The following is a 22,393-nucleotide window of genomic DNA, read 5'->3' as shown; positions in this document are numbered from 1 at the left end:
TTCATCCTGATGATGACGTTTTCGCAGCCATTAAGGATGTGGCTGAGCGGTTTGAAGCCAGCTTTTAGGATCGAATTGCAGAAACAAGATCTGATACACTTCAGCACGCTACCAGACTTTTTTTTTCAAAAAGTGACGTCCATCAAACTGCAGTTGTATATTGTAGTAAGAACGTGCGTTGACAGGCCGGCTTAAGCGATGTGGCTGCTGCAGATCCCATACAAAAGCCACAAATAAATCCCTTAATGGGGCAAGTATGCTTTTACACGTGGATGTTTTTTGAAGTTTGATATTGAAGCAAATGGGTTCTTTTATAAACTGCACTTCCGGTTTTGTGCCTCTTGGCCAATGTCTCACCTAGTGTTTGGGTGCAAAATGCGATGCTCCATCAAACCCTTTCGCTTCGAGTGAACAACACCACGTTCCGTACTGCCCAGTAAATGAAGTCTTGCAATCATCAATATCTATCTAATATAGAGCTTTTGCTATCTTGATCTCCAGGCATGATTTGAACGACTTATCTCCAGATTATCGCTACATTGACTTTCATCCAAGGTCCAGTGAACGGAGAAGAAACCCGATTACAACCTTCAGTCAAATTCAATTCTCAATTCATTCACTCCTAGCCCTCGCTTCGGATCATCCTCGCGGCTCTAGAATGTTCTTACCCCAGGTAGTCGCGGATAACATATGCTGCGAAAAATTATCAAACCAATCTACTTCTCACAAATGGTGGTCCACAACCCAAACAACTGGTATGTCTAGATAGGCTTTTTGTTTGTTTTGGACTATGCTAACCTCAGGCACTGGGTCGACAGAAACTGTCTTCCTTGGACAAAGGAATATCTTGGTGAAAAGGTCGTCAACACCTCATACGAGGACGATGCATGGAAGCTTGTTGTCACCGAGGTCACCTCTGTGGACGGTGACTGTGACGTTACCCAGAGAAAAGGCAAGACTTTGTGTATCTACGACATGAAGCTTCGACTTGCGGTGGAAGGTTCCAAGAAAGAGGAGGAAGACAGCTCTTTCACCTCTACCATCGCCTTGGACGAATTCTTCCATGATCAGGACGACGACGAGTACGTCTTCAACGTTGAAGGTGAAAACACCTCTCACGTCAAAAAGCACTTGGTTCCTTTGGTGAAGGCCAAGCTCGTCAAATTCCAGGCCGACTTGATCGGCGCTCACGAGAAAGATGTTCAACATTCATCTGGTCATTAATTGCATTAAACTAGAATCACCGAGTTAACAGCCCTCGAAGCCCTCTGGCACGCCACGAGCGTGTCGGCTTCCCTCTCGGTTATTTAAATATATCTCCACTGCTCCGTATGTGTTCTGGTCTCTAGGAATACTGTACCACGGAATAGTGCCAGCCTCGATAGTCTTGATAACTTTGTAGTCGTCCACACTGTCGTAAGGAACACCAGTGCCAGGATCGAAGTACCTGACTTCCTTTCCGGAAATGAGACAGATCTTCTTGTTGCCATTGGGGAGGTAAAGACCAGTTGGCGCCTCGGTACTGATCTGCACCACGTTTTCTTCTTCCCTGTCCTCCTCTTCTTCAGACTCCTCGTCCTCGACACGTACACCAATCTTGCGGAGTTTCTTAAGATCGTCAAACATTGGACTGTCTTCAGTGATATCGGCAACCAGCTGGAAGAGCTCGTCCTCCCTGTCATCCTTGGGTGTCGCATAAGGATTCTCATTGCGAGAAGTGCTTCGAAGAATCGTTTTGACATCTCTGAATCTCCTTGATGCACTAAGAACACTCTCTTCTCCGAAAAGGGCAATCTTGATCTTCGTCTCTGGAAGCTTCCAGTACCTGTCTTCCTCGTCGAAGTCCATGAGATAGACCATGTTACGAGAAACATATTGCACTGGGCCTTCGAAAACGTTTCCGTCCGAGCGAGCTTTGTAAACAGGCGTGACTGACTTGACCTCGGGGCTCTCCTCCTTTTTGGGTTTAACCTCCTCGGACTGCTCTTCCTTCTTTTCGCTTTCCTTCTCTTCCTCTTTGCCAACGTCGTCGGAGAATGTAACTTTCTTCTCGACCTTGACTACCTCCGAATCTTTCGGAGGAGTGCCCTTCTCAGTGGCTTCATCGTTTTTCGCCTCACTAGCTTCACCATCCGCAACAACCGATTCCTCCTTCTCTTGAGACTCTTTTTCGTCATCCTTTTGATCGTCAGTCTTCGCTTTTTCATCTGTGGGCTCAGCGGCATCTGTCATCTCGACGTCATTAAACTCTGGCGTCTTGTCGTCGACGACCTCGGCGCTTTGTTCTTTTGATATGGTGGCTTCCTCTTTTTGCACCTCATCGACAGCTTCCTTCTTTATTTCCTTCTCTGCCTCGTCAACTTGAGGAGGTTTTGTTTGAGTGTCATCCAGACCTGCTTCGCCGTCTTGTGACTCCTTCTGATCCTCTTTTTCGGACTCTTCCGTCTCGGCCCTGTCCTTTTCATCAGCCTCCCGATCCTGCTCCTCTAAAGATGAAAGCTCGCCCTTTAGACGTAGTGATTCGGCAGAGAAGTTTGGGTCTGTGGCATCAATATTCTCAAACTCTTTGAGGCGCTGCTCCTTGAGTTTACGGCGCTCTTCCCTCTCCTCTTCAAGTTTGCGTTTTCTTTCAGCGCGTTCCTTCTCAAGCTTCTCTCTTTTGATGGCTCTAGCTTCTTCAAGCTTGCGCTTTTCTTCTAGCCTAATAGCCTCTAGGCGCTGTTTCTCGACCATCTCGGCTCTGTAGTAAGGAAGCTCAGTGTCGACATCTCCAGGACGTCTGACATCGGGCTCTTCTTGAACGTTCTTTCTTCTACGCCCACGGCGTTTCTTCTCAAACATGTCCTGAACATGCCTGGCATCTTCAACCTCTTCTAGGGGTGTAACAAAGGTTGCACTAGAGACAAGGCGGATGACATTTCGAAGTTTTTGGCGCTTCAGTTGGAACATCATTTTCTGGCGCTCTTTCTTGACGATTTCCTGCTCTAAAAAGGCATTTAATGAAAGCACGTTCTCTTTCTCTGTCTCTTGAGCCTGTGCAAGTCTCTCCTCCTGAGTTGGTTCTCTCTCCTTCACCCTAACAATGGGTGTGAGAGCAGCCCTTCTGGTTTCGTCTGCCTTGAGCTTTTCTAGCAAGACTTCCTTGTTCTTCACGGCGGACTTTCTTGAAGAGGCTCTGCGCTCACCGTATAGAAGAGCATTAGATGAGGGCTTTGGAGCTGTCTTGGGTTTAGGTGCTTGTGTAGCACGCTTCTTGATAGCAGGAATGATTGTCTGCTTCTTCTTTCTCTTCTTGGATCTTTCTTCTTTCTGGAGCTCACGTTCACCTTCACTCTCGTCGTCTTCAGATACAGACAAATCGGAGTCTGAGAGCATTTCGTCTGGATTTGCCTCGGTTTCAGACTTATCCTCGCCTAGTAGCTGAGCTGCTTCCTTCTGTGGATCATCGACATCATCTCCATCTTCTTCGCGTCCTCCATCTTCCTCGTCTTCTCCTTCTTCACCGTCTTCTCCTTCTTCACCGTCTTCGTCACCCTCGCCTTCTTCATCTTCCTCTTCTTCCTCAAACTCTGCATCGTTCTCGTCTTCTTGGAATAGAAGCTGGACATCTTCATCCTCTTCGGTGAGGAATGTCTGTTGCACACCTGAGGCGGCCTCCTCAAGCTCTATAAGCTGCTTGAGTCGAGAACCAGCATTGGCTCTGCGAGACCTTGATGTGGCAAGCCCTTCGTTGGAGTCCATAATAAAGAAGCTGGAGTTACCGAGACTTTGATATTTCGCGGTGCAGTAACAACCGGGTGCAAAATGAATCCATCGAATGAAATACTTTTTAGGGCAATATTTCTTCTGTAAACGAAACAAGACTATAAAAATGCTACTCAAATCTTTACAAATTCTTCAATTGTTTGGAATCACATATTCAACTGGTTTGGATATCAGTAGTGTTAATCCATAACCCAGATATACAAGTATGACACTCAAGCGTCGAGCAGTTGGGGAATTTTGTAATACGTCGATTGGTTTCAAGATCCAAGCCCCTTATTTCGTTTCTTGCCAATCCTGTCTTTTCTAGAGCCTATTAGAAGTTGGAGGCGCTCTCAAATGGCTGCGAAATGCACAGGGTTCAACTATTGCCTCTGGAGCAAACCCTATGGAAAACTGGAAGTTGAAAAAGCTAAAAATAGACTAATTTTCTTCATCGATGAAGCTTTGTCACTTTCCTCAGCTTCGATCCATTTTATACTTTTTCAGTATCAGTCCTCCGGCTCTCCTAATGCCGCGATGGTTTTGCATTATCTCCATGAAAGTTGCGAAAGTGAAGTCTCGGCAAGAAGGAAAACCACCAGCAAAATTCAACCACCAGGTTCTACACTGCATTATACAAACCTTGGGATTTTCACATACTTTCAAACCACTTTCACCCAATTTTTCATAAAAATCACAAATCTGCATCACCTCACTTCAAACTCACAAACTCCAACTTCATGAGAACTTCCATGCTAAGACAATCCATAAGACACGGTGTCTTCAGAAGCAGACAACTCAACAGATACCTTTCTCAAGCCAATTCTCAAGGCAATACTCATGCCTCTGACGAGGAGGTCTCTCATTTCAACGCATTGGCTTCGTCATGGTGGGATGTCGATGGACCCCAGCGGATTCTTCACAAGATGAATCTTGTCAGAATGGACTTTGTGAATGATATGATTCGTCTGCACCTCAAGCTCAACCAAGGGATTGAGGACCCCGAGGACCAGGTCTACATGCCTCCGTTCAATGTCAACTTGCTTCCGAAGCCAGTGAGAGCTCGTATACTACAAGAACAGGAAGCAAGACGAGACGAGATGCTCAATGCAAGAAGATTGCGTGTTCTAGATGTTGGATGCGGAGGCGGCATTTTCTCCGAGTCGTTCGCCAGACTTCCATATGTGGAGCTGGTGAAGGGCATTGACTTATCACCAGATGTGATAACTGCGGCTAACTGGCACAAGAAACTGGACCCTGTTTTAGAAGACAAGCTTTCTTACGAGCTTCAAGCTGTTGGTGACGACCAAGGAAAGTACGACGTTGTTACGGCGTTCGAGATGTTGGAGCATGTGCCTTACCCTGCCGAGGTGCTCAACGAGCTTTTTCAAAGAGTAGAAGACGGTGGCTGGGTATTCGTTTCTACCATCAACAGAGACTTTGTCAGCTGGTTTACCACCATCTTCGTGGCCGAGACTGCTCTTGGAATCGTGCCAAAGGGTACACATACTATCGAAAAGTACATCAACGAGCATGAAATCAGAGAATGGCTAGCACAAAGCGAACACGCCGAAAAATTCAAGCATGTCAAGAGCAAAGGCAGCATGTTTGTACCAGCTTTAGGTTGGACACTCACAGACTGCCCTGGCACCGGCAACTTCTTCATGGCTTTCCAAAAGGTGCGTTAGACAAAGCAGCATATAGCACTAATAGCCCCCAGAAGGACATTAATACTAATTATTAAAACGCTACCATGTATATCGCTAGGACTGATGAATCTTCTCCTACGAGGAAGTAATCTCAAATATTATGATGTAGCTATGTGACCGGTTTCACCGGTTGTTTGGCTGGACGAAGCCCCCACTGTGCTTTCGCTCCGACCAGCTCTAATATACACCGACCCGCTTACTGCGAGGCACACTGGACACCTGGTCCGGCGCCGGCACCCTCCTCATCGTCAGAGTCGTATGCATCTCTTCTGCCGCTGTTGCTGTGCTTGTATGGATCAACGTGGACCAAGTCACACTCGTCCACCTCGGAGCCCTTGGGGATCTGGTACTTGGTTCTTGGAGGCAAGATGCTCTCCAACTGCTTCAACTTCTCCTCTGAGGCAAAGTGGGCCTCTGGGAACTTCACGTTGAACTTGATGAACAAGTTACCTCTGTCGGAGGATCTGTAGATTGGCATACCCTGCTTCTCGATCACACGAGAGACACCTGGGGAGATCACCTCACCAGGCAAGATGGAGAACTTGACGTAGTCGCCAGAAACGTGCTTGAAGGCAATGTCGCCACCGGCCAATGCAGTCAACAAGTCCACCTCGCACTCGTAGTACAAGTCGGCGTCCTTTCTCTGGAATTTAGCGTGGGGCTTCTCGTCCACCACGAACACAACATCACCTGGGGTCACACCTGGCTCCTGGTCACCCTCACCGGAGAAAACAATTCTCTGGCCATCCTTCATACCTGGATCAATGTGAACCTGCAAGATCTTACGCTCAGCAGCGGTCTTCTTACCGTTACAGGAGGTACATCTGTCCTTAGGGTCGCAGATGTCACCGGTACCCTGACAGGCGTCACACTGGGTCTGGTATCTCTGAATCATAGGACCCATCTGTCTGGTGACGAACTTCATACCCACACCGTGACAGGTGCTACACTGCTTAACCTTGCCCTCTTTGCCTCCACGGCCGTCACAGGTCTTACACAAGACAGTCTTGTTCAAGGCCAACTTGGTCAGTCTACCCTTGAACAACTCCTCCAAAGTACAGCTGATCTGGTGCTTGATGTCCTTGCCTCTAGCAGGACCTCTGGAGGCACCACCCATGCCTCCCATACCGCCAAATCCACCACCAAAGAACTGGCTGAAAATGTCGTCTGCACCCATACCGCCCATACCGCCTGGGCCACCGCCGTTCAAGCCTTCTTCACCGTAAGAGTCGTAGATCTCTCTCTTCTGGTCGTCTGAAAGCACCTCGTAAGCTCTCGAGAGCTCCTTGAACTTCTCAGCTGCCTCAGGCAGAGGGTTCTTGTCTGGATGGTACTTTAATGCCGATTTTCTGTAAGCCTTCTTCAACTCGTTGTCAGAGGCGCCTGGAGCGACGCCCAAGAGGTCGTAGAACTTAGTATCCTTCACCATGGTAATAAATATGTAGTAGTAGCTGGCCTAACGCCGATGAGATCGAGTCGGTGATTTTTTCGCAGCACACCGTTTGCACAGTTCTTCGGGCTTCTATGAAGTTCCACCCAAACCTGCCAAAGACCCAAAAAGGAAGGCTTACTAAGATGGAGGCAATAGGTAGAGGGTTTTTGGAGCTACACGAAATTCAAAAATTTTCTAATCTTTCCTCCTGGCAATGTCTCCTGAGACGTGCCTCGTGAGAACTTCGAGCTGCATAGAACCCAACGGCTCAAAGCTATGCAAGCCAGGGAGACCTCCTTCGGCGTTACCAGAATTTTTTTGTGAAAATGTCCGTATAAGCCTTGTTTTTATTTTTTTGACTTATCTGATTTTCTGTGAAAATTTGCTTGTTTTGTTTTCTGCCCCGATGAGGTTTTCGAGAATCTGTCTCAGCCGAGCTTACGCATCGAGGGTTTCTTTTTTTTAGTCCCTCCATGTGGTCCAGGCTGTATTGTGATAGGCGAACCAGGGGTTTCACCAATTTTTAATGATTAGTTGAAATGAATATTCTGAGGAGAGTGTCTTGAAAATAAAGACTATTTTATGAAGAAACTCTAGGCTTGTGAATATTTTTTCACGGTTGACCCTTGATTTGCAGCCAGTGAGGGTGCTCCATTTATCAATCGAGCGGCTGGGGTGAGATAACAATTTGATAAACATGCTTCAGCTTCCTCGGAATTATTGAAGCATGAAAACTGAATTCGTCACCCACATCAAGGCTAATTAAGCTAATTAAGCTAAATGGCTATTGTATGGCACAATGAGTCTTTGCGAGCCGTTGGCATGTGTCATAAGCTACTGCCATATTGCGATGAAAATAAAACCAAGAATAGCGTTCATTCTACACCGCCTCAGTCTTTTGTATATCATTCGTCTACTATTTATCTACCCAGCGTGCTCAACAACCTCGCTGACAAGCTTACCGTTTCTGACAAAGTGCTGCAACTGCTCAGGCACAGCCAACTCCTCGTAGTCCTCCTCGGTTGGAACATTGATGTTGAGAGCGGTAGTGTTGCTCGTGACAACGGAGCTGTCAGCCTCCACAGACTCTTTCGAGAGGTAAATGTTACCCTCGTCCGACTTGTCGATGGTGATAAGTGGGACCACACCTGTAACCTGCAATCCGAACTTCACGGACTTGATCACGTCCACTCCCGAGATTAACGAGTGCACCACAACACCAGTGTTTCTTGTCTCAGACAACGACACAGCGTTACCCTTACCGTTGATCTGAACGGTGATACCGTCAGTGTTACCGATAAAGACAGAGTGCTGCATCTCAGCCTCGATTATGACAGGCTCCTTGGTGTTCTCCGAGGTCAAGTTTTCAATGATCCACTTGGCTCCGTCCACAAGCTCCACGCGTGGTGGCTTGGCCTTCTTAACAGTGCCGCTAGGAGTGGACGACAAGCTGGTGGGCTTCTTTGGAGGGGTTGGCTTCTTGGACACACCCAGCTGTCTCAAGGCAGGGTTCTTGTGCGTCATCTGCGACTTCTCGACCTTCTTAAGACCCAGAGTAATGTTCTCACCCTTGTTTAAGTCGCTGAAGACGGCCTTCATACCGCCCGAAGAGGTTTCCTTGGGCTGTGCAGACGACTCGTCAAAAATGTTGGCTGGTGGAGCTGGTGGGGGTGGTGGAGGAGGAGCGGAACCGCCAGCGGAGCCTTTCTGTGGCTGGTTGGTGGCACCAGCAGCGGCAGCGGCCAAGGACTCACCCAAGGTGATTCCACGAGGGTTCCACGCGAGACCAGAAGAGTGGTACTCCTTGACGTAAGCACGCAAGCTGTCGAAAATCGACAAGAAAGCCTTGACCCAGTCGACATGCTTATCGTCCTTGTCCTTGAACTCCTTCATGACACGGTTCAGCCAGAACTGAGCGCTATCCTTGAACTCAGGCACGTACGAGAGAGGGGTATCGCTGACGATCCAACCAAGAACTGGAGCTCCTTCGCTGATGGTGTTGAGGTGATTGAAGAAGTTGGAGCGACGGTTGGCGTCTTTCAAAGACCCAATGGCCTCAATGTGGGTGTTGATTGGAGCCAATGCCTTCTGCAAGTTTTCATCGCTGGGCAGTGGTTTCTTCGACTGGGAAACGAGACCCAAGAACTTGGCCTGCTCCACAAAAGCGTCCTGCAATTCCTGAGCGGAATTACCCACAACCTCATCAATTGCCTTGGAGAGATCCACAAATGGTGCAATGTGAGACTTGATCAACTCGTCAAAGACAGTGACAAACTTGGCTGGCGCAGCATCCACCTTGGCTGGATGGGGCTCAGTAGACGTAGAGACGCTCTTGGAAACGTCACTGACATCAGTCAGAGAAGGAGCCAGCAAGGCATCCAGAACCAGATCACGGGTCAATGGTTGAGCCTTGTTAGCCTCCTCCTGGAAAATGGTGATATCCTCCAAACGGCACGTGGCCGCCTCCAAACGCTTCAAGATGGTCACAATGTTGTAGCCCTGTACATTGAGCTGGTTTTCCTCAGCGGGTCCTTGAGCTGGCATCGTTGTAGTTTTAGTAGACGTGGTTGCGATTTGATACATACATGTATGTGGTGCACAGGTTGGCCCGAATCGGCACCATGACGTGATTGTCTTTAGACGTCAAACCGGGCACTTGAGGAAGTTGTTTAAGGTTTTTTTGATGAGATTGAAAATTTGAATTTGATTGATAGTTGGAGATTGGGCTACTTTGGTATTGCTCCACTGTTGTTGTATGGAGGCATTTGCAGCCATGGTGGAGTAGCTAATTGGGGTACTACGAATCAATTTATTCTTCTTAAATGGAATTTATTTGTAATTTCAGAGGTAAATCAAAGCTCGATTACGTTTAACCTTGATATTTTTTAATCTCTCTTTCTGTCTGTTTGACTACTCATTTGATTATCGCTTGTTACCACACCCCATCCACAACATAAAAGTTCAAAATCAAAAGTTTTATAATTTCGATATTCAATAATTCAGGAGTTTTCGTGCCCCTTCAAACGTACATCCGTATCCACTTGCATTTGGAATACCACAAATTTCTGCTACTGCTAATCCACCACATAGACCCAATTTCCCCAACCATTGCACAACCAGCTTTCCACAAAACAAAATCATAACCGGGTTTTCGGAAAAAATTATATCATCAAAAAGAACCCCTTAGCTATCGACCCCAAGCCCCGTCTTGACTTCTCCTCCTGGATCTCTTCACTGTGTCCTGTACAGACTCCAACCTTCAAGATTCACGACTAATTCGAATCTTCAGCTCCTAACTCCTCATGACCGTCACTCCAGAGGAAGACCTCCCGCCACAGCCGCTCCACTACCTTCGTGAGCCACAGGCTGCAAATCTGTTTGAGCCATTCTATAGATCCTACAGTCCAGAGGTCCCTATAGCCATTGACTTTGGTGCATCCAACGTCAGAGCCGGTTTGGTGAACTCACCAGATCCAAATAACGTTTTTCCTACTTTGGTGTCCAAATACAAAGATAAGAGACTGGGTCTCAATTTGACCCTCGTGGGTAATGACATTTTCCGTGAAGTGAACAACCATAGTGGTATCAGAACGAACGCCAAGTCACCTTACGACGGGGCTCACATTACGAACTGGGATATCGTCGAAAACATCGTGGACTACTCGTTGGAGCATTTGGGTGTTCAATCCCTGACTGGTACTTTGCAGAATCCTGTTGTATTATCAGAACCAGTTGCATGCCCTTTGAGCCAGAGAAAGAGCATGTACGAGCTTATTTTCGAGACTTATCATGCTCCAAAGGTAGCTCTTGGAATAGATTCGCTATTCTCATATCATGCTAACTCGCTGAACCCTAATGGTCTTGTCATTAGTGTGGGAAGCGAACTGACACATGTGATCCCAATGCTACAGGGTAAAGGCGTCCTACTGCAATGTAAGAGAATAGACTGGGGCGGCAACCTGGCCCTGCTGTTCCTCCAGAGACTTCTTGCGTTGAAGTATCCATACTTCCCAACTCGTCTCTCCAACCACCACACAAACCATATTCTCTTTGATCATGCTTACGTGCTGAAAGATTATCCTAAGGAGTTGTCCAATTACCTTGACATGGACGTTTTGGAGCAGAAGGACGTCGTGATACAGGTGCCTGTTGAGGTTGCTGTTGACAAGTCAAAGAAGTCAGAGGAGGAATTGGCTAAACAGGCCGAGAGAAGAAGAGAACAGGGAAGGAGACTTCAAGAACAAGCCAGAAAGAAGCGCTTGGAAAAGCTTATACAAAAGGAGCAGGAGTTCGAATATTACAGTCAGCTCAAGGACACACTTAGTCTGTTGAGTAAATCTGAGGCTGACAGAAGATCCCAGAGTGAGGATTTCAAAGACTTCAATGAGTTCAACAAATATGTCGACAACTTGGAGAAGTCCTTGAGGAAAGCTAGATCGCAAGACGTGGACGATGGAACTGAGGATGATGTGCCAAATCCAGAGGAAGCCTGGCCATTGGTCCTGATCCCTGATGAAAATCTCTCCGAGGAACAGATCAAGGATAAAAGGCGCCAGAAGCTCTTGAAGGCTAACTATGACGCAAGAATGCGTGCAAAGGAAGAAAAGAAGAGGGAGGAAGAGGAGAAAGCACAGTTCGAAAAAGAGCAAGAAGAATGGAGAGAGAGGGACTTGGACGGTTGGTGCACATCTAAGAGACTCGAGTTGGCCCAACTCATTGCAGGCTACAAGAAGAGAATTAAGCTTCAAGAAGCCATGAAGGACAGAAAATCCATGGCGGCCCAACAGAGAATGAAGAACATTGCCGACTTGGCGAACGACAGTGCTGCCAATGGAAGAAAAAGGCGGAAGAATGTTGCGTCTGCTACAATTGATAATGACCCTAATGATACCTTTGGAGCTAATGATGATGATTGGAACGCATACAGAGATATTAGCAATGCCAACCTAGAGGAGGAGCAAGAAGAAGCCACCACCGCCATCTCTGCTTTGGAGGAGGAGTTGATGAAACATGACCCTAACTTCCATTACGAGGATACTCTTGCTGCTTCCGAGACCTTTGACTGGAGAAATTCCGTGCTCCACAAGTTCATCCATGGACCACGCCAGTCACTTACATTGGCGATGCAAGCAGAGGGACACGATCCTCAAGAACTTGCAAACCACCCTGAAATTATACGGCGCAACCATCAGCTCCATATTAATGTGGAGCGTATCAGAGTGCCAGAGATCTATTTCCAACCTCACATTGCCGGCCTTGATCTGGCAGGTATTCCTGAGGTCGTCCAAAACTTGCTTTACAGAAACTTTGACGGGAATTTCGGTGTTGGCGGTCAGCTGAGATCGCTTGTCGAGAACGTTTTTGTCACTGGCGGTGGTTCATTGGTTCCAAATTTCACCGACAGGCTCAGGGCTGAAATCCAGAGCTTCCTTCCTGTTGGTACCCCATTTAATGTTACTCATGCCAGAGATCCAATTGGTGACTCCTGGAGAGGTATGCAAAAATGGGCAGCATCGGCGGAATCACAGAACAGCTATGTCAGCCGACAAGAGTACGAGGAGTACGGTGCCGAATACATCAAGGAACACGGCCTTGGTAACATCAGTCTCCGAAACTTCTAATTACAAAAATGCATTCTTTACTCAAAAATTCTATGATACATAACTCCAGCAATGCTCTATTTTTTCGTGTTTGGGTTCAAACCCTTCCTCTTCATGCCTCTCTTGATGGCCTTGTCCAACAACTCCTTATCCTCTTCGTCATTGAACTCAGCAAAGTCGTCGTGAATGATACCTTCCTCCTCGGCCTCGGATCTAGCCAAAGACTCCTTCTCCTTAGCGCCAGCCTTAGAGACATCGTGAGGCGAAGAAGCGATTTTCTTGAACTTGGCCACAAAGAAACCATCAACGTTGTAAGTGTGAGGGTAGTAACGTCTGGTCATCGAAAGCGAGTTGTTGAAGTGCTTGCCTCTGAAAGAAGTGAAACCCTCCTTACCAATCTGCAAGCCTGTTTCCACCAACTTGACGTTGGGTCTCTTTCTCAATGCATAGTCCACAACAGCTTCGTTCTCGTCCACAGCCACAGAACATGTAGAGTAGACAATGACACCGCCAGTCTTGGAGTGGGCATCGACAGAGTCAATGGCACTCAACAACAACTGCTTCTGGAGGTGAGGAATCTGAATAAAGTCCTTTTCGTTTCTGTTCACCTTGACAGACTCGTCCTTGGCGATAACACCAGTACCAGAACAAGGAGCGTCCAAAAGAATCCTGTCGAAACCGCCAATGACCTTGGGGAACTCACGAGCATCGTAGTTACAGACAATGGTGTTTCTGCATCCCAATCTCTGGATGTTAGCCACAAGCGACTTGGTTCTGGCCTTGTTGGCATCGTTGGCGAAAACACACCCGGTATTCTTCATCAACGCAGAAATGTAGGTGGTTTTACCACCGGGAGCGGCAGCCATATCAAGCACACGCTCGTTTTCTTGTGGGTCCAAGGCCATCACAGGCAAGAAAGATGAGGCAGCCTGCAAGATATACTGACCAGCCAAGTACTCTGGAGTGGCACCAATAGGAACCTGAGAGTCGAAGATCTGCAAACCGACCTTGGTCCATTTTCCAATTGGTTGAAGGTTGACACCTCTGTTGACCAATGTCTGGGCCAAGTCTCTTCTTCTGGCCTTCAAGGTGTTGGTTCTGATAGTGACTGGTCTAGCGACCTCGTTGGCCTCGAAGAACTCCATGGCTTCGGCAGGCGAGAACAAGTCGTAAAGCTTCTCGGCCAAAAACTCAGAGTACCCAAAGTACTCACAGATGTCCTTGAGGAAACGAGAGGTGTAGTCAGCACGAGACTTACCCTCTTCAGCCAACTCCTTGAAGTTCTCCAAAACCTTGACAATTTCAAGCATTCTGGTTCTGACAGCAGTCACATCGGTGGGCTGCTTGGCCAACTCCTCCTCTTCAGCCTCAGTAGGCAACACCTTGGCTCTAGGTTGAACAGCACCTTGCACCAACTCAAGCTCGGCCTCCTCAGCCTCAGCCTCGTCCTCCTCGTCAAGCTTTTTGGACAATGCCTCCATGTTGGCGGCGTTCAAGTCCTCAAGATCGTCTTCGTCGTCAGAGAATCTGGGTCTCTCTCTGCCTTCTTCATCTGAATCAAAGTCATCATCCATGTCAGCCTCGTCAAACTCGTCCTCTGGGAACTCGTCAGCTGGAACTTCGTCATCCTCATCGTCATCAAAAAGCAGCTTCTTGGCCAGGTTAAGCTGTTCAAGGTCAACCTCAGGAAGTTCAACCTCTTCCTCCTCCTCAACAGGTTCCTTCTTGCTTCTCTTCAGCTTCTTCTCCTTCACAGGCTGCTGCTTTCTCTTCTGGGGCTTGTTCTTGATATCTTCGCCTTGAAGCTCTTCGAGCGTGGGCGGCATGCCCTGCTTGTTTTTCGCTCTCCGTCCCATCCTAGCTAAAAAGTGGTATCTGACTTTTGAGATGCCCTCGATGCGATGCGAAAAATTGCATCGCTCCTCCACAAAGTAGAACAAGTACCATGAAGAGCAGAACCACGATTACGCCAGGGCAGCATGCCTTGATTCGATTGCCTTCGGAGGGGCTTAGAATTGTGCTTTTACGGGAGGAAGGCACCATCTCGTTGGGAAAATTCGGTGCTTTCAAAGTGAGCTCCATCTTGGGACACCCATTTGGCACCACTTTTGAGGTGAGAGATGAGCAAGAGGCTGTTCCAATTAAGTCGTTGACAAGCCAGGAGGACAAGGTTGAAGTGGAAAACGAGGAGGACGAAGTTTCTGAAAAAGAGGCCCTCATCAAGTACTTTGAGAAGTCCGCTGAGAACAACCAGGACATCATCAATGTGGGGCTGAAAATCCAGAAACTCGATAACAAGCAGATCGACGATTTGAAGAAGCTGGGAGCCTCCAGTGAGATCGGACAAAAGATTATTGAACAGATCATCGCCGGCCATGCGGCGTTCGATAAGAAAACCGTCTTCTCTCAGCAGAAGTACTTGAGAAGAAAGCAGATGAAGTTCTTGCGCCGTTTCCAGGTGGAGTACCTTGGAAGCTCTCAGCTCCTCCAGTATTTCATTGAAAAAGATATGCAAAAAGTGTTGGATATGAGCGAAGAAACTCTCGGGCTTTTGCTCAGTTACGCCAATGTGCGTCCAGGCGGAAGATATCTCGTCTTGGACGACACCTCCGGTGTTGTTGTCTATGCTATGATGGAGAGAATGCAAGGAAGAGGCCAGATTATGCTAGTTCACGAGAACGAGCATGCCAACTTGGCTGCGTTAAGATACCTGGACTACCCTGAAGAGCTTCAGGAACAAATGATCACCCCCCTCAGCTGGCTCCAGTTCCTTGAGCCCGAGGACGAAAAGATAGAATGGCTGGATCTTCCTCAGGAGGAGATCGATGCATTGAAGCCAAACAAGAGATTGCAGTACCACAGAAGACTGAAGAAAGCCGCAGATATCAACAAAGCTTTGGACTCGGTGCTTCATGGAAACTTCGACGCTTTGGTCTCGTGCTCTACGTTGAGCATTCCGTCATTTTTGCCCCATGTCATCGAGAGAGTCGGCGGCTCAAGGCCGTTGGTCTTCTACAGCACATTCAAGGAGATGCTCCTAGAAGCCCAACACGAGCTCACGAAAGACAAGCGTGTTTTGGCGCCATCCATATTTGAAACCCGTGCCAGAGTGTACCAGACAATCCAAGGTCGTTTGCACCCTCTCATGACGTCCAGAGGTTACGGTGGATATGTTCTTTGGGCAACCAGGGTTATTCCTGCTGGAGGACACATTCAAGCTGTCGGCAAGGGTTCCAGAAAAAAGGCCAAGCAGGAGGTTCTGGAGAAGGAGGAGCCTGCCAAAGAAGCGCCAGCAAAGGAAGAAGGCGACGCCATGGACACGAACTAATCATAGAGGCGGTCCCGAGGGACTCCTCCACCCATATATGCATCGAAGGTTCCCAGCAGAATCCTTCCACGTTGCTGTTTCCCACCCAGGTTGGAGAAGCAGCTTTGTATAATCCGCTTGGTCCTCGTAGCCAAGCTCAAATACGAAAGCATTACACTGCAGGGGCTTCACGACGTTCTCGACTAAAGCTTTGTAAAACTCTAGATGTCCTACTAACGCCATTCTTGGTTCGTATAGCTTCACCGATCTCTCCGTTCCATTGGCAGACACGGGCGCCTCGTAGTCTTCTTTTGGAATGTACGGTGGATTCGACACCACAAGATCGAACGGTTTATGGAAATGCGTACTGTAGAACTTGTCTTGTAGGACATCACCCTTGTGGATCTCCACATCTAACTTCAAACTTTCCTTGTTTTCTTCGGCCAATGCAATTGCATCATCTGATAAGTCCACGGCTGTTACCTGTCCGCCAATATGGTGCTTGAGTAGTAAAGCTACACAGCCTGAACCGGTGCAGACATCAAGCACACTCAACTTTTTACCGTTGGCCTTTTCTGCCACCTTTATCGCCCATTCTTCCGTTTCCCATCTCGGTATAAGCACGTTTCTGCGGCATTTGATATCTAATGGTCCAAACGGCTGAGACCCTAGGATGTATTGAAGAGGTTCGAGTTGACCTCGTCTGATTATGGCGTTTCTCCACTGCAGAGACGGTAGTTCATTCTGGATCCACCGTAGTTCGTTCTTAGCTTGTTCAAGGCTTTTAGTAGCGTGAAGGAGCGGCGCTAGAAGCTTATTGTGGTATGTTGCACGGACCTGAGAGAAACTCACTCGAGGCATCTCTCATTGATTTTGATGAGATTGAGGTGATTGAGTGGTCAGCAATTATGTAGTCGTTCTGGAAGCTGACAATGTCTTGTTTCTGTTACCGATGGTGGGATACTATCCTCAAAGTGTATTTAGCGTAATGGATGTAGTTGATGTATGGAAATGGCTGCGAAAGATGTCGCAGTAAGACCATCACCAATTCCACCAAGCCTCAGTACATCCAATCCTTTTCTACAGCTCAATTACCTTTGACTTTTTATATTTACAAGTGGTTCCGGCTCTATTACATTCCCTTTCTGGCGTAGTACAAGAAAGCTCTCTCGTGGGTGGGAAGACCATAAGGAGAAATCACCTCGGAGTGGCCTGGTCTGGCAACAGGGTCTGCCAAGTAAACAGCATGACATGTCTCGAACGAGATTTCAAGGTGGTGAGGCAACACCGCAAAGGCTCCGAGGAACTGTCTGGGTGTCCATGGCGAGAAGTATGGCTTCGATGGGTCCTGACGGCCGAAAAGACCCTTTTGCCAGGGCAAATTAACCTTAGCAGTGCTCTCATCCTCAAGAATAGCATCCTTGTCCAACTTGGCGTGAGTCTTCAACTTCTTAGCGAAGTCTGGGCTATAAGGCATGGAGATGGAGCCCTCGGGAATCTTGGAGTTCTCGCAGTTGATACGGAGGAACTCCAAATGGGAGCTGAGAACTTCCAGCAAAATCTTCTTGGCCTGAGAGGCAATCCTGGCCTCGTCCTTGCTCTTGAATTCGGTGGACTTGGTGGAGATGTACTTCTTGCAATCTTCCACAGAAGTCTTGCCAACGACGGAAGCCTCGGCCTCCTTCAAGATCTTGTATGCGTTCAAAGCCTTGGAGGCATCGTCTCTGTTGGGAAGTATGCTCTTGAAGGCCTCAGGTTGGAGTTCCTCCACTGGCTTGTTAGCAGCCACCGTCAAGATCTTAGACAAGATAGACTCTCTGGTGGTTTTTCTCTGTTCCTCGAGCATAGCTTTTTCAAGACCCTCATTGTACGACTTGGCGGAGACAGTCTTGGAAGCGGCCTGGTCGTTCAAGGTGTTCAAGGTGGGAGGCTTGTTCTGCTTCAATTCCCAAACTTCCTTAGGATGCTGCTTGGCTGTCTTGACGTAGTTGTTCCAAGCACCAATCTGCTTTTTGTCGACTTTAACAGCCTGTTCCAAACTAGGCTTGACTCTGCCCATGGCTAGAAGAGCCTTCTCTGGGTTAATGCTGAAGATATCTCCACTGCTCAAAGGAAAAGACAGGTGCTTCATCACCACACCGTTCACCTTCACGTGGCCACCTTTGATGAACTCACGAGCCTGTCTGACGGACGAGGCGAACATGGCTCTGAAAAGAGCCACTTCAAGTCTCTTCTCCAAAGTAGCATATGTCTGCATGGCATTAGGCGTGAAGTTGACCTTCTTACCCTGCAAAGAAGCATCCAACTGGGCCACGGAATTAAGGTTTGGCTTGAAAACGGCCTTCCAGCGCTTTTCTCCCAAGTGCTCTCCGTGGTAGGCTCTGGTTTCCTGCTTGGCTTTCCATTTTTGCTGGTACAATGTCTGTTGGTTGTACTTGGTGGGGCCCTTTTTGAACAAGTTGAAAAGATTGCCCTTGTTCATAGAAGCACGGACGCGCCCCCTCGTGGCCGAGAGGAGGTTATGGGCTCTTCTGGGCATGGTCTTGGGGTTATACTTGTGGACTAGAGATCTGAAAAAATGGAGGAAAAGTGTGCGCAGTCCATAGAATCAGTCTTCGCGGTGGAGAAGCTCCATGAGATGGTTCCATGAAATGTGGGATATCTCTGATCAATGAATACTTGGATGATGAATTGGTTTGAATGTAAATGTAGAACTTTGGAAAAACCATCAAATTGTTCGTACTTTACTAGAATTCTGAATCGATAGTATGGCTGCGAGGTATGGCTGCGAAAGCTGATGTAGAATACAACAAAAGGTATTCTCCGACTTGTGAATTACGTGAAAAAAAAAAATACAGTATGAGCTTGTCACTTTTTACCATTTGGTCCATTCCTTTCCCTTTAGGTCTACTTCCCAGGGACTGGCCTTCCTCAACTTCTATCACCTTCCCCATGGACCACCACTGGCAATCATAGTCAGTCCTCAAACACACAAAATCAAAAATCTTTCAAAGATCAAGCACTTCCATTAAAAAACCCACCCTTTTCTGGTTTCATCAAAAAGGCTCAATTGCTTACTTGTTCAACCAAACTCACCTTCAATCTGGTCGCATTGTAGATACACCTTCAGTGTGCGAACATACAACATCAACAGAGTACCATGACTGAAGCGTGGCCTGTGGAGATCGAGGTGCGCCTATTTAGCCTAGTATGCGACTTCAAACCAGCTGGGGAAAAGAAGGACGAACACATGGCTCAAATTGTGGAGAACATCAACAAAGATATACCTGAAGACAGCCGCTATAGCTCTGACCAAGTGTGGGAGAAGCTAGGCAGTTTCTACAATTTGGCGCAAGTGGAGGCCATAGAAAACGAGACGGAGAAAAACGAAGACGAGGAGGAGCCAGAAAAACCAGCCAAACCTGAGAGAAAGACGCGAAGAGGAAGAGAAGAAACTAAAGAGCCCAACGATCCAGGTATATACTCGCTGGAGCTTAGCGACGTCGAGGCCGAAATGCCCGAGGATGACGATATATTGAAGGTCAGAACAAAGTCCAGAACGAGGAAGCGGACGCCCAAGCGTGAGGACCCAAAGAAGGAGAAGAAGGACGATGAGAAGAAGGAGGAGAAGAAAGAAGAGAAGAAGGAAGAGAAGGTGGAAGAACCTCCGCTGAGAAAACGTACGAGATCCAATGCCAAAATAGAAGATGCTCCAGCGCCAAAGAGACGGTCGAGAGCCAATACGCCGCCGGTAAAACGCAGAATGCGTTCTGGAAAGGACGACGACGACACGAAGGAGGACGAAAAGGATACACAAGACGAAAAGGATGAGAAGAAGGACGACAAGAAGGAAGACAAGAAGGAGAAGAAGGACGATAAGCAAGAGGAGAAGCAGGAGGAAGCAAAGGCTGAAGAGCCGGAGGAGCCCAAGAAGAGAACCCGTACAGCCGTTCGCCGTTCCACGAGAAGGAAGTGATTCTGTGGCGCTCCACAAATGCCGATTCGTTATGGCCGCTGTTTATTTCTATCTGGGGTACGTGCTCCCCATATGTACAGTGGTCGTCAGCTGGGTCTTATGGCCCACATCAAGACAAGCAACTATTGCCCCTGACATCTAGTCACGGGCCAACGAAGGCAACTGGCCTCATCATATGCTTCAGACAGTCTATCTATTGGATCGTGCCCACCAGGCCCGCACAGCAGGAACAGCCGTTGTCGTGATCAGAGTCAGACTCATAGTCCAGGTCACCGTCAAGCTCGGCATTTTGCTGATCCAAAAGCTTCCAGTCAATCTTAGGTTTCTGCGAGTCCTGCTCGCTCTGCTTCTTGGCTTCGTCGGCTGCCGCTGCCGTTTGGCCGTTTTGTGAAGACATGTTTCGATGTTACCCCAGTGGTGAAAAATCGCGGTGACCCATATCGATGAGATATGGCGCCGCAGCACTTAATAGATCCCGCCAATTCTCGTAATCTAGATAAAATAGGGTAAAACTTTTAAAATTCAAACTTTTCCGAGATAGAAAAATTCCGTGTAGTTCTTTAATTCTTAGGATGTTTGGTCCTCGGCTGACTCCAGTTCTCTACGGCAAAGTTAATTATAATACCCATTATTCCTATTAATTTCTACCTCATAACTCATGCAAATGCGCCTTGCGCTTAAGACAAAATGTCCCAGAACTTCTCCCAAAGGTTCTTTGGAGGAGTCTCGTCCCACACCATCTCGTCAATCTCTCTGACACCAGACTCAATGTCACACTCGTCAGAAGGAATGAGCAACGAGCGGAGAGTGAAGGCGTGTCTGGTGAAGCCGTTGAAGTAAAAGTGAGCAGCGATCCACACAGCGAAGAAAAGAATCACGGAGACGTATGCGGTGAAGAACTTGCTGGCGGTGATGTCAAAGAAACTCTCGTAACCCTGGACGAAAACAAGAATGAAGCCCAAAGCGAAGGCGTAGTAGGCAATGTATGGCATGCCCCAGGCCTTGAAAGGCAAGATATCTCTGGAGATATTTCTCTTGTGGAGGATCCACATGAAACGGATGTGGGAGAACGAAATGTTGACCCAGGCGATAAGACCAGCCACAGCGGTGATGTTCAACAACCAGTCAAACACCTCGTTACCACTGTTGTCAAGAACAAGGTAACCCAAGGCACCAAAAGCAGCAGTGAAAAGAACAGCCACGTAAGGGATACCCTTTGAAGTAGTGAGCTTGAACCACTTTGGAGCAGCATTGACGTGGGCCAAACCGTACAAGATTCTGGAACCACAGTAGACGTTGGAAATACCAGCGGAGGTGATGGCAGTAAGGATCACTGCATTGAAAATGCTGGGCAAGATGTCAGTTCCTGAGTTGTGCATAGCCACAATGAATGGGGAAGAAGCAGCGAAGTACTCATCAGAGTCCAACTTAGGGTCGTTGTAAGGAATCAACAAACCCATGAAGAACATGGACAAGATGTAGAAGATGATGATACGCCAGATGACCTTACGGATGGCGGAGGGAACAGCCTTTCTTGGGTTGGCCGACTCACCACAGGAGATACCAACCAACTCCACACCCTGGAAGGTGAAGAGGGCGGAGATGAGGGAAGACAACCAGGCCAAGAATCTGTCAGTGTTCAAGTTGCTGACCAAGCCCTGACCCAGACCCCAAGGACCTGGGTTTCTCCAGTACCTGAAGCCCACAGGGCCTGTCTGACCAGCACCGCAGACCATGCAAAGAGCGTAGATGAGCCAGCCCACCACGGCAAGAATCTTGATAGAAGCGATCCAGAACTCAAGCTCACCGTAGTACTTGACGGGGAACATGTTGAAGGCGGTGATGAGCACCCAGAAGATGGTGATCCAGGCGGCCAATGGCACGGCGTCGGTCCAGAACTGGATAATCTGGCCCACGACGGACACCTCCAAGGCGAAAGTGATGGCCCAGGAGAACCAGTAGTTCCAGCCGTTGGCCACACCCAAAGCTGGGGAGCAGAACCTGGTGCAGAACTGGGTGAAGGATCCAGAGCAGGGAATGTAGGTGGCCATCTCACCCAAGCTCTGGGTGACGGACCAGGCCAATGTGGTGATGAAGATGTAGGAAATAAGCGCCAACACAGGCCCGGCCTGGAGAGCGTTCTTGGAGGAGATGAAGAGACCCGTACCAATGGTACCACCCAAGGCGATCATGGAGATGTGTCTGGCCTTCAAGTTTCTCTTGACCTCGTGCTCAGGTACGAGCTCCAGGGAGTCGTCACGGAGGTAGTCGACATTTTTTTCCACGGACCCCAAGGTCTTTTCAGCGTCGGACATGGTGAAGTGTGATTGCAAGAAAAAGAGGAGGCCCAGAGGAGCATATTTAAACCCACTGGGAAGGAAATGGCCTGTCCTGCAGCCGGGATTGCGCTGACAGTTCGCTTTTACTTCGGTGCTTATCGAGCGAGAAACGCCGCTTCGCATCGCCGTGGCGCCCAGCCAAATCGCCTTCCGCGCCATCGCTTTCTGCCCAAACCGCCTGCCCTAACCCAGCACTCGCCTGCCGCCCAGACAACATGTCGCCAGCTCCTGCAAAAAACTCGACCTAGGCTGCCTTTAAAATAAAAAGATCTATAGATAAGATCGG

The 22,393-nt window shown here is 48.2% G+C and overlaps 11 protein-coding genes across 11 annotated transcripts; 5 read left to right on the top strand and 6 right to left on the bottom strand.

Annotated features, from left to right (window-relative positions):
• Positions 1-729: 729 nt before the first annotated feature.
• HCH1 (Hch1p) lies at positions 730-1,224 on the top strand (the record flags this gene model as incomplete). The annotated part of the gene is made up of 2 exons (XM_024857355.1): positions 730-755; positions 804-1,224. The coding sequence occupies 2 exons, from the start codon at positions 730-732 to the stop codon at positions 1,222-1,224; spliced, it is 447 nt and encodes a 148-aa protein (XP_024714491.1).
• A 24-nt stretch (positions 1,225-1,248) lies between these two features.
• Positions 1,249-3,741, bottom strand: C7M61_001963 (uncharacterized protein; the record flags this gene model as incomplete). The annotated part of the gene is made up of 1 exon (XM_024857354.1): positions 1,249-3,741. One exon carries the CDS (start codon positions 3,739-3,741, stop codon positions 1,249-1,251), a length of 2,493 nt encoding a protein of 830 aa, XP_024714490.1.
• Positions 3,742-4,496: 755 nt separating this feature from the next.
• Positions 4,497-5,432, top strand: COQ3 (hexaprenyldihydroxybenzoate methyltransferase; the record flags this gene model as incomplete). The annotated part of the gene is made up of 1 exon (XM_024857353.1): positions 4,497-5,432. One exon carries the CDS (start codon positions 4,497-4,499, stop codon positions 5,430-5,432), a length of 936 nt encoding a protein of 311 aa, XP_024714489.1.
• A 217-nt stretch (positions 5,433-5,649) lies between these two features.
• Positions 5,650-6,882, bottom strand: YDJ1 (type I HSP40 co-chaperone; the record flags this gene model as incomplete). The annotated part of the gene is made up of 1 exon (XM_024857352.1): positions 5,650-6,882. The coding sequence occupies one exon, from the start codon at positions 6,880-6,882 to the stop codon at positions 5,650-5,652; it is 1,233 nt and encodes a 410-aa protein (XP_024714488.1).
• Positions 6,883-7,809: 927 nt separating this feature from the next.
• SRV2 (adenylate cyclase-binding protein) lies at positions 7,810-9,429 on the bottom strand (the record flags this gene model as incomplete). The annotated part of the gene is made up of 1 exon (XM_024857351.1): positions 7,810-9,429. One exon carries the CDS (start codon positions 9,427-9,429, stop codon positions 7,810-7,812), a length of 1,620 nt encoding a protein of 539 aa, XP_024714487.1.
• A 758-nt stretch (positions 9,430-10,187) lies between these two features.
• Positions 10,188-12,506, top strand: C7M61_001959 (uncharacterized protein; the record flags this gene model as incomplete). The annotated part of the gene is made up of 1 exon (XM_024857350.1): positions 10,188-12,506. The coding sequence occupies one exon, from the start codon at positions 10,188-10,190 to the stop codon at positions 12,504-12,506; it is 2,319 nt and encodes a 772-aa protein (XP_024714486.1).
• A 56-nt stretch (positions 12,507-12,562) lies between these two features.
• Positions 12,563-14,311, bottom strand: C7M61_001958 (rRNA (cytosine-C5-)-methyltransferase; the record flags this gene model as incomplete). The annotated part of the gene is made up of 1 exon (XM_024857349.1): positions 12,563-14,311. One exon carries the CDS (start codon positions 14,309-14,311, stop codon positions 12,563-12,565), a length of 1,749 nt encoding a protein of 582 aa, XP_024714485.1.
• A 119-nt stretch (positions 14,312-14,430) lies between these two features.
• On the top strand, positions 14,431-15,813 carry C7M61_001957 (tRNA 1-methyladenosine methyltransferase subunit; the record flags this gene model as incomplete). The annotated part of the gene is made up of 1 exon (XM_024857348.1): positions 14,431-15,813. One exon carries the CDS (start codon positions 14,431-14,433, stop codon positions 15,811-15,813), a length of 1,383 nt encoding a protein of 460 aa, XP_024714484.1.
• A 167-nt stretch (positions 15,814-15,980) lies between these two features.
• Positions 15,981-18,331, bottom strand: C7M61_001956 (uncharacterized protein; the record flags this gene model as incomplete). Its single annotated transcript, XM_024857347.1, has 3 exons — positions 15,981-15,995; positions 16,027-16,573; positions 16,929-18,331. 3 exons carry the CDS (start codon positions 18,329-18,331, stop codon positions 15,981-15,983), a joined length of 1,965 nt encoding a protein of 654 aa, XP_024714483.1.
• Positions 18,332-18,952: 621 nt separating this feature from the next.
• Positions 18,953-19,768, top strand: EAF7 (Eaf7p; the record flags this gene model as incomplete). The annotated part of the gene is made up of 1 exon (XM_024857346.1): positions 18,953-19,768. The coding sequence occupies one exon, from the start codon at positions 18,953-18,955 to the stop codon at positions 19,766-19,768; it is 816 nt and encodes a 271-aa protein (XP_024714482.1).
• Positions 19,769-20,445: 677 nt separating this feature from the next.
• On the bottom strand, positions 20,446-22,083 carry C7M61_001954 (uncharacterized protein; the record flags this gene model as incomplete). Its single annotated transcript, XM_024857345.1, has 1 exon — positions 20,446-22,083. One exon carries the CDS (start codon positions 22,081-22,083, stop codon positions 20,446-20,448), a length of 1,638 nt encoding a protein of 545 aa, XP_024714481.1.
• Between the last annotated feature and the right edge of the window lie 310 nt (positions 22,084-22,393).

The sequence above is a fragment of the Candidozyma pseudohaemuli genome (genome assembly GCF_003013735.1).
Source record: "Candidozyma pseudohaemuli strain B12108 chromosome Unknown scaffold00003, whole genome shotgun sequence".
In the NCBI taxonomy this organism is placed as follows: domain Eukaryota; kingdom Fungi; phylum Ascomycota; class Pichiomycetes; order Serinales; family Metschnikowiaceae; genus Candidozyma; species Candidozyma pseudohaemuli.
Note: the sequence above shows the minus strand (reverse complement) of the source record. Positions and strands in the feature narration are given on the sequence as shown.